A 12340-nucleotide genomic window follows, 5' to 3' on the forward strand; every position below is an offset into this window, starting at 1 on the left:
CTACCAGAACAGCTGGCCAGTGTTAAATGTACTACACACACTGGTGCTGGGGACCCTATAGCAAAAGGCAATAGGTTGCTGATAGTGTATCCAAACAGTGCAGCCTGTACATCCAAATGCATAGTGACAGCACGTAAACAGATGCTAGCAAATAGAACGGTCCTGCCAAACATGAAGGAGGTATGTACATTACAGAGGGACGCCTCTCATATATAATAATAACTATGGAAACAAGAGGGCTGTGCCATTGATTCAGCACACCCCGCTTGGACAAGTTGGTGTATTCGATACATTTTAACCCGTCTTACCCATGCTGGTAAGGAGGGAATGATAGGATAACAAAGGAAATGTGGTGGCAGGCCTCTGAATGTAAAATTTGCCAACGAAATAATCCAGGCAAACTAATTAAGATACCCTCAGGGGTGACGCCAATGTCATCACGATCGTTTGAATGCATACAGATTGATTTTATTGAAATGCCAAGGGCCCAGTGTTATAAATATTGCTTAGTGATTTTAGATTTATTTAGCAGGTGGAGTGAAGCTCTACCAACCACTAATAATACTGCTGAAACTACAGTAACAATGTTGTTAATCCCAGGTTTGGCCTACCTACTGTCATAAGCTCAGACAATGGTCCTCATTTTAACCACTATTAATAAGGAAATATGTGCACATTTTAATATTCCACAGTAATTAACTGTATACACCACCCACAGGCATCTGGGATGGTGGAAAGAGTCAATGGGGATTGCAAAACAAAATTACCCCAGAGGTAAATCCTTTTTCTGACAGGCAACTATGTTATAAAAAATTGGGGATGAAGGAAAATTCGATGGAGAAATGAGGATAGGGTAGGGAGACTGAAAAGTCAAGGGGAGTCTGACTAATCATGATCTGGATCAATGTCCAATTAGGGTTAGGTAACCAGGATTTTGGTAAACAGAAGTCTTGTCTGAAAAAGGGAAAGTAAATTACAAAGAGACGTCTTTGAAGATGAAATTATATACTGCTGGTAAAACAATGTTTTTGTATATGTACTGATTGTAAAGCAATGTTTTTTGTATGTGGAATGTGTGAAATTCGAAGCAATGAGCAAAGTTGTGTGTCGCTTTAAGAAGTTGTCCTTTAAAATGCAAATGGACAGTTTATGGTGTGCTCCGTTAAGAAACAGGCATGAATGGGGGGCGGAGCTATACTCGAATGATAAAATGTGTTGGTTGATTATAAATCTTTTGAACCAAGTTTTTAAAAAAAAGACTCATCCCGATTAAAGTGTTAAATGAGATTGGAAATGTCAAAATTACAGAGAAATAGAAAATGTATTATTGATTACTGATTCTGAGTGAGTTCTTTTGGGAAAGATTGTTTTGATATGATAACAGGTCTTTTAAAATGCAAATGAAGCAAGATTACTGTTTGCAAGCAAACAAAAAGATGTTGCTGTAGGATGGGCTGTGTGAGGGAAATGAAGGTAGATGAAAAATTGTATTATGACTTACAAAAGGGGGTTTGAGGGAACTCACAATGAGGGATAAAAGGTGAGAAGATAAAGTAGATTGGGGAAGAGAACATATTTGGAGAATTGAATATTCAGGTGGAGAGAGCCTCTTCGGATATAATCGGATTAAAGAATAAGTTCACAGGGAAATGTTAAGAAGGAACTGGAGATTCTGGAGGATCAAATGTAGACAAAAGTGCTGGAGAAACTCAGCTGGTGAACAAGATTTACAACTTTTTATTGATGCAGGAAAAGCTGCTGTGTCCACCCCCTGGAGAGTGGGGGGAAGCCACCTACAGGCCCTGGGCAATTAACTAATTATGTATGGACGGCAATTAACCCATGTCTTGCCAGATCTACATTCCCAGGTTGGAGGAGTTTTTGCTGGAAACCAGTGACCAAGGCCATAAAAGCTATACGATGATGGTGCTGGGACAAGAAGAAATTGAGACTGTGTTGAAAAGAACAACCAAGTGTTGCTAACAACATGAACTGCTGTAAAGATTGAAGATCATCGTCGCTGGATACATTTGATTGACTGTGAACAGTTTGTGGAAACAAGGACGATGGGCTATTGATGCTCCCTTTATTCTGGGGTGGCCCAGCCCACATGGACTGAACTTTCTTCAGAATGGCAAGCTTGTGGTCTAACCCACATTTAAAGGATGGTACACACCTCCTTTTAAACAAGATTGAAGTCAAACATGACAAGCGCAGCAAAGATACTCTGACTACAGACAGTAAGAGATCTGCAAAGGCCAGTTAAATCTACCTGTTTTTGCCACAACCAAGGCACTGGTGTATTTTTAGGAAACAGTATATTTGTGACAGGGCATTGTTATGTTGCATATGCAGTGCCACACAAGAGAAGCATGAACCAGTTACACCAGCACACGGGGAATTCCAAGCGAAGCCGAAAAAAGGCTGAGCAATTTTTATGATCCTTTTCCTGTCCTATGGTAATATCTTAGTGTCACATCCGGGGGAGGTTGGTGGCCATTTAAAATGTTTGGAGGGACTTGTGGAACGATTGTCCACTATGAATTGATTGTGTTACTAGTGTACTATTAATTTGTCAGATGAGATGCTTATGGTCTTTCGTATGTACTCAACAAGGACTGTAGTTGTTATCAAAAATTTGATAAAAGGATGGAATGATGAAGCCGAATTTTAGTTAAAATATAAGAAGATATTAAATTGGCTTCTGGGCTAGTTTACAGCTTATATTTGGTCTCAAATTAGGCTTGGCTCAGGTTGCGGGTGTGTGAGATAGTAAATCCTATAACATTGTCTCCCAAGTGAGGAAGTGACAGAGAAAGAAACAGCTAGTCACATCTTTGAAGTAAGATGCCATAAACCAAATGGCCTATGTTTATGAGGGACCAAGTGACAGAGAGGAAGCAGTGAAAGAGCTAGGGTGATCTCTGTGAAGATAAAATGTCGTAAACCAAATGGCCAATGTTATCTTGTACTATGTAAACAAAATGCCTTTAATGTGATGCATTCTGTGGAAACCTTTTCCAGTACCTCTGACCATGACTAATGTCTGTGGAATGTGCTAAGGGGACAAAAAAACCCTATTTAATGCAATGTAATTCTGTTGTTCAGAGAGGTGGACGGAGGACGGTCAAGTGTCTGTAATGGGCACTTGACTGGAGTTCTCCCTCCCTTCCATCGGCCGATAATAAGTAAAGTTGTGAACTGGTCTACCAAACAGTTTGTGTGGTGTCTGTTTATTAAGAAGCGAACCTGGTTTAGTAGTTATAAAAGTAGCTTTTTCACACGGGCCACTCATGCTCGAACCCTCGTCAGGAGATACGAGGGCGGGCACGTGACGTCATGGGCTAGAGGGAGTGTCCTGGTACTAAAGGTCTCTCACCGCGAGACCTTGAGAAGTCGACAGGTAGCTGAGCCCGAGATAACAACCTCGCTCAGCTACAGCAACATTGTATTATAATTAGCGCACCACCTAACGTGTCACCACTGAATAAATTACTCTTTGAACCGGCCTGACGTCTCACCTGTATTCACCACGTATGGTGCCGCTACACTGGTGACCCCCGACTGTCCTGTCATTCTCCCGCTCCCGACAACGGGCTAGGCCCACACCCTGCACCGCACCGGGCCTCCCCGCAGACACGGCTCCAGGCCCTGCCCCGGCCTCACCTCACCTGCACCGCACCGGGCCTCGCCGCGGCCACGGCTCCACACCCTGCACCTCACCGGCAGACCCGGCACCACAACAGGCCGGCCGCTGCCCGGGCCCTAGCCACCTGATAGCTCGGGCTTATCTGGGGCGCCTGCCGAAGACGCCCTTCTTCACCTCACCGGCATGGACTCTGAAGATCCCTGGGCGCTGTCTGCCTGTCCGGCCCAGGGATTCAATCGCTGGCAAAGTTCGCTTCAGCCGTCCGGCAAAATGGCCACCGCGGCTGCCTGAAACAAGCGTCTGCACGACTACAAACATGGCCACCGCGGCCGGCCGGAAGAGAAACTCGAACTCACAAACTTTCCGTCCACAGCGCCACCTTCCGGCCGGATGCCGTCCATGCAGCCTGACCACCGGCAAGATCGCCACCGTCAGGTCGGCTGCCGTCGCTGCAGCCTCACCGCCGTCACAACGCCACCTTCCAGCCGAATGCCATCACTGCAGCCTCACCGCCTTTCAGATTCAGATTCAGATTCAATTTTAATTGTCATTGTCAGTGTATAGTACAGAGACAACGAAATGCATTTAGCATCTCCCTGGAAGAGCGACATAGCAAATGATTTGAATAAATAATAATAAGTGTCCGGGGGGGGGGGGGGGTGATTGGCAGTCACCGAGGTACGTTGTTGAGTAGAGTGACAGCCGCCGGGAAGAAGCTGTTCCTGGACCTGCTGGTTCGGCAACGGAGAGACCTGTAGCGCCTCCCGGATGGTAGGAGGGTAAACAGTCCATTGTTGGGGTGTGAGCAGTCCTTGGCGATGCTGAGCGCCCTCCGCAGACAACGCTTGCTTTGGACAGACTCAATGGAGGGGAGCGAGGAACCGGTGATGCATTGGGCAATTTTCACCACCCTCTGCAATGCCTTCCGGTCGGAGACAGAGCAGTTGCCATACCATACTGTGATGCAGTTGGTAAGGATGCTCTCGATGGTGCAGCGGTAGAAGTTCACCAGGATCTGAGGAGACAGATGGACCTTCTTCAGTCTCCTCAGGAAGAAGAGACACTGGTGAGCCTTCTTGATCAGAGTTAAGGTATTGTGGGTCCAAGAGAGGTCATTGGAGATGTTGACTCCCAGGAACCTGAAGCTAGAAACACGTTCCACCTCCGTCCCGTTAATGTGGATGGGGGTGTGCGTGCCGCCCCTGGACTTCCTGAAGTCTACAATGAGCTCCTTGGTCTTCTTGGAGTTAAGGGCCAGGTTGTTGTCAGCGCACCATGCTGCTAAGTGCTGGACCTCCTCCCTGTAGGCCGACTCATCGTTGTTGCTGATGAGGCCAATCACCGTTGTATCATCTGCATACTTGATGATGGTGTTAGTACCATGTACAGGTGTGCAGTCATAGGTGAAGAGGGAGTAGAGGAGGGGGCTCAGCACACAGCCCTGTGGAACGCCGGTGTTCAGGGTGAGGGTTGAAGAGGTGTGCTTGTCTAACCTAACAGACTGGGGTCTGTTGGTTAGAAAGTCCAGTATCCAGTTGCAGAGGGACGGGTCGATGCCCAGGTTACCGAGTTTGGTGATCAGTTTTGATGGTATAATGGTGTTGAATGCTGAGCTGTAATCGATGAACAGCATTCTTACGTAAGTGTCTCTGTTGTCGAGGTGGGAGAGGGCGGAGTGAAGTGCCGTTGAGATGGCTTCCTCCGTAATGCTGTTCTTGCGGTAGGCAAACTGATAGGGATCCAGTGTGGGGGGTAGGCAGCTTTTGAGGTGTGCCAGGACCAGCCTCTCGAAGCACTTGGTGATGATGGGGGTAGTGCAACTGGGCGGAAGTCGTTGAGGCTTGCCGCAGTGGTGTTTTGGCACTGGCACGATGGAGGTGGTTTTAAGGCACGTGGGGACAACTGCTTGGGCAAGTGACAGGTTGAAGATGTCAGTCCAGACGTCTGTCAGCTGCGCAGCACAGGCCCTGAGCACGCGCCCGGGGATGCCGTCAGGGCCAGCAGCTTTACGTGCATTAGTCCTACTCAGTGCCACGTATACGTCGTAGGGGGTGAGTGTGAGGGGTTGGTGATCGGCAGGCAGCACAGCCTTGATGGCTGTCTCTAGATTGTCCCTGTCGAAGCGGCCATAGAAGGAGGCGTCGCTGGATGTGGGGGTGGTGTTGGAGGGTCTGTAGTCCGTGATGGCCTGGATGCCTTGCCACATGCGCCGGGGGTCGGAGTTGTTGTTGAAGTGCTCCTCAATCCTGAGCTTATGGCAGTGCTGGGCCTTCTTGATGCCCCTCTTCAGGTTAGCCCTGGCTGAACAGTAGGCTCGAGCATCGCCTGACCTGAAAGCGGTGTCCCGTGCTTTCAGCAGTAGCCTGACCTCGCTGTTCATCCATGGCTTCTGATTCGGGAATATGGTCACCTGTTTGAGGGAGGTGCCACCTTTCACAGCGCCACCTTGCAGCTGGATGCCGTCACTGCAGCCTGAGTTGCAGCGCCACATTCAGGCCAGAGGCTGCCACTGCCACTGCAACACTATACTGCACAATTTGAACTTTGGACACTGATTGTACTGTAATTTGTCTTGTCACTGTTCATTTTGTGTTCACTGCTTTTCCACGCCCAGTTCAGGAATTGTTTTGTTTATTTTATCTATTTTTTTTCCCCCTCATCGTAGCTGTGGGCCGTTTTCACAGGACACTCTCCCTTTGCTGGTCGAGGAGATGCGACTGCGTCTCTTCCGTCCGGCGGCTTCTGCATCGGTCCTCTCGCACCCCTCGGTACCTCGGGATCGCCCACGCAGAGCGTCACTGCGCCCGTGGAGCCTCCGTCCCGACTCTCGCCCGGGGTGTCCCCGACCCACATGCAGGAGCCGCCCTCGACCATTCTATTCCTTCCTCCGGTTCTGGGGGGGGGTCCTGTGGCGTCAGGCTAAACACGGGCCACTCATGCTCGAACCCTCGTCAGGAGATACGAAGGCGGGCACGTGACGTCATGGGCTAGAGGGAGTGTCCTGGTACTAAATGTCTCTCACCGCGAGCCCTTGAGAAGTCGACAGGTAGCTGAGCCCAAGATAACAACCTCGCTCAGCTACAGCAACATTGTGTTATAGTTAGCGCACCACCTAACGTGTCACCACTGAATAAATGGCTCTTTGTACCGGCCTGTCGTCTCACCTTTATTCTCCACGTATGGTGCCGCTACAAGATATTTAAAATATAACCTGCTATATATTGCCTCTTTGTCAAATTCATCATAATATAACCTTAGATACTAATGAACAATGACAGTTAAAATCACAACCTTGTGTTCTGACTAGTCCTTGAGGTGAAACACGATGTCATAAGATAAACTGTACATTGGAAGAATGGACCTGACCCAAAACATTGCTTATCCAGGTCCTCCAGAGATACTGCCTGACCTGCATTGTTACTCCAGCAATTTCTGTTTCACATTGGAATCCTTAATAGTATAACGTATCGGGACTGAAACAATCTCAGTATCTTACGATAACATGTATTTGACAAATTATGCTCTGAGCATTACAGATAGATTTATTGCTGCTTTTGATTAAACTTACGGGTAAACATATTCCGTGGTGGTGCCTACCACTTGTTTCAACACCATTATAACACCCATTTGCAGAAAGAGATTTGTAATGCAGCCACTTGGATGACACTGAAAAGAAAGAGAACAAGTTTTAATCATGTTCAAGAATGGGGCAGTCATAATGCACCTTTTAAACCTGCAAACACAGAAGGAACCTGCTGGATGGGCGGTCTGTGAAGGAAAATCAAATGTGTAGACAGTGTAAATCAAATCTGTGGGCTGTGCAGCTCTATTTATCCACTCACGAATGCACAAAGTTGATATCTAGGGGATAACCCCATTTGGAGGTAGAGCACATGCCCATAAAACAACATTGCAGAGTTTGGACAGCTAATGATAACATGGTCAATACCTGTGTGGAAGTTAAAAAGATTTATTCTTGACAAAAATGGAATCAGCTGAAATTAAAGACAGGCTATTACTTTTCTCCTAATTAATTGCAAAGCTAGCAGGAAGCTCTTACAAGGTTAACAAAGATGTTGATGTACCCTTTTCCAATCACAAGCTAGATAACAAGCACAGCTTCATGAATGTCTCCTCTATAATATACACATTTAGAGGTATTCAGACCCTTGGCACTAACCCTTGCTCTATAAGATTATAATGTGCGTCATAAGTAGAAAAAAAAACCAAATGCTTGTTCTGCAGAAATATAGCCTTCTCATATAACCATATATGGCTAACCCTTCCTCTGTCAGAAGAACCTGTCAATCTTAAGAAGCTGTCAATCTTAAGGATCTGCCAATCTTAAAAGGCAAGAGGCTGTACTATCCTCTGTAGATAAGTATTGTTAAATAGTTGATCATTGGAGTATATATATATAGGTACTTAGATCACTGCCCCTTTGTGTGGGGATGAGAATTCTGTATAGTCTGTAATCTGCATACTGTAAAGAGTTTTACCACACCCTCCTGGCGAAATAAAGATTGAACTACTATTTATTGATTTTATTTGCGTTTTTGTCTGTTTGAGAACATTGAACCACAACACCTACAAGAACTGAGAATAGAAGCTGAAAATAATGATGCCGTTTAAAGAAATTTACAAATTAGGAGAACATTGTGCAACTTCAGAAAGGCCTGAAAAAAAACTTTGCAGCCAATGTAGTACATTTAAAATGTTACATTATTGTGCATTACAGAAAGCAAGACTATTAATTTGCACAGAGTATTTTTATATAAACAGCAATATTATAGGGACCCAATAAGCTGTTTTCTGGCAAGATGATTGGCACACTTACCATATATATAACTTATAGTGAAGTATCATCTTTAGCCATATATCAGAAACTAGTTATACACTGCAAAATTTCTTATTGACATCTCAATTATTCTGTAGATTTGGCACACATCCTCAGTGTAAAGGTTCTGTAATTTTTAAAATCTTCATTATGCTTTTATGCATCTCAGAAGGATTATATTCATTGAAATGCATCATACTGAACCTTTCGAAGTCAAGAAGTGACTGCAACCCATATACCATTTTAAAGCATTTAAAATTACATTGCAATTACTAAATTGTGAATCAAAAATCAAAAGTTAAAAGGCCAAACATGTGAAATACTGTACAAGCATACCACTTTAGGGAAAAAATACAAAATCTTTGTCTATTTTGAATTACTTTAATCATTTTTCCACAAAAGGGGTATACAGAATGGAACACATTTAGAGGTTAGTTTGTTAAAATTATACTACATTCATTTATGCTGAAATTAAAATAAAATAGATTAAAGATGATTAATATACAAGTCATGTTAACTCCACAAATTCTGGAAATAAAAATCAATTAATTCAAGTGATTCTTGGGTATGGTATGTTTTATTGAAGGAAATAAAAAGATAATTTTATGTTCACCTCTTCTAGACGCCACTTCCTTGCTATTTTCACGTAATTACCTGGATAGCCATTGATTCTAAAACAGAAAGAAATCTAGTATATTATGTTGATACAATACAACACAATAACACAACATATTCACAGCATGTTACACTACCATTCTGCACTCGTGTAACTGTCAAAGGAGACACAGTGGACTACCAATTGCTTTGATTACATTACCTAATGAACTGCCTAAATATATATATATTTTTTCATAATGCTAGCAGATTTTCCATAATATAGTATGGGCTGAATCAGAGAATGAGTAACTTTGTAAAAATCAAATGCCTGCAAAGGTACTCACCTTCCAAGAAAAAACGCAATGTAAATAATGGAAGCAAATAGGTTGAAGAACTGAAACGTGAACATTTTTGCAGTATAACTATTTTCTCGAGCTAAATCAGTACGCTGCATTTCTGTAAAAAGATTAAATTATAGATGAAAAATTAGCAAATCATATTATAAGGTATATTATTGATTCCTTCCTTACACTCCTTAAAATGCTACTAATAATAATGAATAATGGATGGGATTTATATAGCGCCTTTCTAATACTCAAGGTGCTTTACATCGCATTATTCATTCACTCCTCAGTCACACTCGGTGGTGGTAAGCTACTTCTGTAGCCACAGCTGCCCTGGGGCAGACTGACGGAAGCGTGGCTGCCAATCTGCGCCTACGGCCCCTCCAACCACCACCAATCACTCACACACATTCACACACAGGCAAAGGTGGGTGAAGTGTCTTGCCCAAGGACACAACGACAGTATGCACTCCAAGCGGGATTCGAACCGGCTACCTTCGAACCAGCCGAACACTTAGCCCATTGTGCCATCTGTCGTCTACTAACATGCTATTTGTCCCTTTATCACCAGCTTTGAGATGTTACTTATTATCATGTGTGGAAACAATAGGCCTAACAAGCCTCACTGGAAAGCTCATATATGGGGAAACCATTCAGGTAATTAGTAAGAGTCAATGTATAAATTTCTAGTGTTATTTTCTAGACCAGTAATCAATGCAGAAATTCAAACCTTACTGGTTTCTCAAGAGGTTCCTGTGGATTCAATGTTGAAAACCATTTGCTCAAATATGGCTGCCCAGATGCAGACTCTGTTCTAACATAGTTGAAAGTCACAAATTTACACCTTCCAGACTATGACATTAAGATTGCCTTTACTGGCCCTCAGGTTTGCAGTCTGCAATCTGAGAGATCCTGGATGAATCCACAAATGTAAACATGAGTTCTCTTAGTATGCTGACAAATCTTCCATGAGCATAGCCACTGATGACACAATATCTGCTGAATGTAGAATGCTGTACAAGGAAGAATATATATAAGAATATACAATATATAAGAATATACAAGCATCACACGGGATGGCTGGTCCCCCAACGCAATATTCCACCTCTCCACCAATTCCAATATTGTGGGGCCAGTGGGGGGGGGAGGGGCTTTCTGGAGTATGGGTGTTGTGGGCTGAAGGGACTGGTTTCCAGAGGGCTTGTATGGACATTGTGGGCCGAATGGATTCTTGGGCTGGCGGCTCAGTCACTCAAGCCTGTTGTGCTGGCAGCTCACTCACTCACGGCTGGTGGGCTGGCAGTTGACTCACTGCTATTCCTTGAAGTTCCATTTCAAGCAGGGTGCAAGGCAACCAAATTCAAGTGCAGTTTCTTACCACTTCAAGCAGGGTGCAAGGCCACCAAATTCACGTGCAGTTTCATACCAAGCAGGGTTCAAGGCCACTAAAGACAGCGAATCGTGACCTCTCCCTCCTCCATCTTGCAGAGACTGAGCCACGTCTGGGTTTTATAGTCCCACCCACCAGAAGGGGCGTGGCCTTCATGGCGTGATTGACAGGAGAGAGAATCTCAACATTTTTTAAACACTAATAAATCTTTTATTTTTCATCGATGGGAAAACTCCTCGGCACCTGATGAGCGGAGGGGGACTCTGAGTAAGATGGCCAAAAATCACAGCTGTACGTGGTAGTGTTTTTTTCTAAAATCAATATAAAGCGCAAACAGGAAGTGGTCAAGATTAGAATTTTAATTATAGAGAAGGCAAGGCAACTTTAATCAGGCAAGGCAACTTTAATTAGGCAAGGCAACTTTAATCAGGCAAGGCAACTTTAATCAGGCAAGGCAACTTAAATTTGGCAAGGCAACTTTAATTAGACAACTCAGCTTTAGCATTTCCAAACCAAAGGCAACACAGCTTTAGCATTTCCAAACCAAAGGCAACACAGCTTTAGCATTTCCAAACCAAAGGCCACACAGTTTTAGCATTTCCAAAGCAAAGGCAACACAGCTTTAGCATTTCCAAACTATATTTTCAAATCACATTAAGGGCACTGACAGGTCAGTAAAACCACTCACAGTTTAGTGTACATGTGTTCAGTGTTATTCACACCTCAGACTGACTGAGCCACTCAACACTTCTGGGTTTTATAGTCCCTCCAGAAGGTGTATGGCCTTCAGGAGAGAGAATCTCAACATTTTTTAAACACTAATAACTCTTTTATTTTTCATTGATGGGAAAAATCATCTTGTCCTGAGCAGCGGAGGGGGACTCTGAGTAAGATGGCCAAAAATCGCAGCCATAAGTGGCAACGTTTTTTCTAAAATCAAGATACAGAACAGGGTCAAGATCAGACTTTTAGTAATATAGATATATATAGACACACACGCACACACACACACACATATATATATATATACTATTACTAAAACTCTCATCTTGACCACTTCCGGTGTGTGTTTTTTTTAATTTACGCAAAAACGGTAACCTATATCGCTAAGATTTACTTGCCACCTTATTGAAGTCAAGTCAATAGAGTTTATTCTCGTGTGTCCCAGATAGGACAATTAAATTCTTGCTTGCAGCAGCATAACAGAATATTGTAGGCATAAATACAGATCAGATCATTGTGTCCATATACCATAGAATATATATATATAGACACAGATAAAGTGCAATAAGCTGCAGTTCAGAATTTGTTTGAAGTTGCGTTTAATAGTCTGATGCCTATAGGGAAGCAGCTGTTCCTGAACCTGGATGTTGCAGATTTCAGGCTCCTGTGCCTTCTACCTGATGGCAATGGTGAGATGAGTGTGTGGCCAGGAGGTGTGGGTACTTGATGATGTTGGCAGCCTTTTTGAGGCAGCGACTGTGATAGATCCCCTCGATGGTAGGGAGGTTAGAGCCTTTTTG

At 44.0% G+C, this 12340-nt stretch overlaps 1 protein-coding gene across 1 annotated transcript in view; it reads right to left on the reverse strand.

Annotated features, from left to right (window-relative positions):
* The window catches only part of LOC116984763 (anoctamin-9-like), a 75466-nt gene that overhangs the window by 26333 nt on the left and 36793 nt on the right, over positions 1-12340 (reverse strand). Inside the window, exons 5-7 of the mRNA XM_033039126.1 lie at positions 9428-9539; positions 9100-9157; positions 7218-7315 (exon numbers count right to left, since the gene is read on the reverse strand). Coding sequence (XP_032895017.1) covers positions 7218-7315; positions 9100-9157; positions 9428-9539 — 268 coding nt within the window. The remainder of the gene's footprint in view (positions 1-7217; positions 7316-9099; positions 9158-9427; positions 9540-12340) is intronic.

The sequence above is a fragment of the Amblyraja radiata genome, chromosome 20 (genome assembly GCF_010909765.2).
Source record: "Amblyraja radiata isolate CabotCenter1 chromosome 20, sAmbRad1.1.pri, whole genome shotgun sequence".
Taxonomy (NCBI): Eukaryota; Metazoa; Chordata; class Chondrichthyes; order Rajiformes; family Rajidae; genus Amblyraja; species Amblyraja radiata.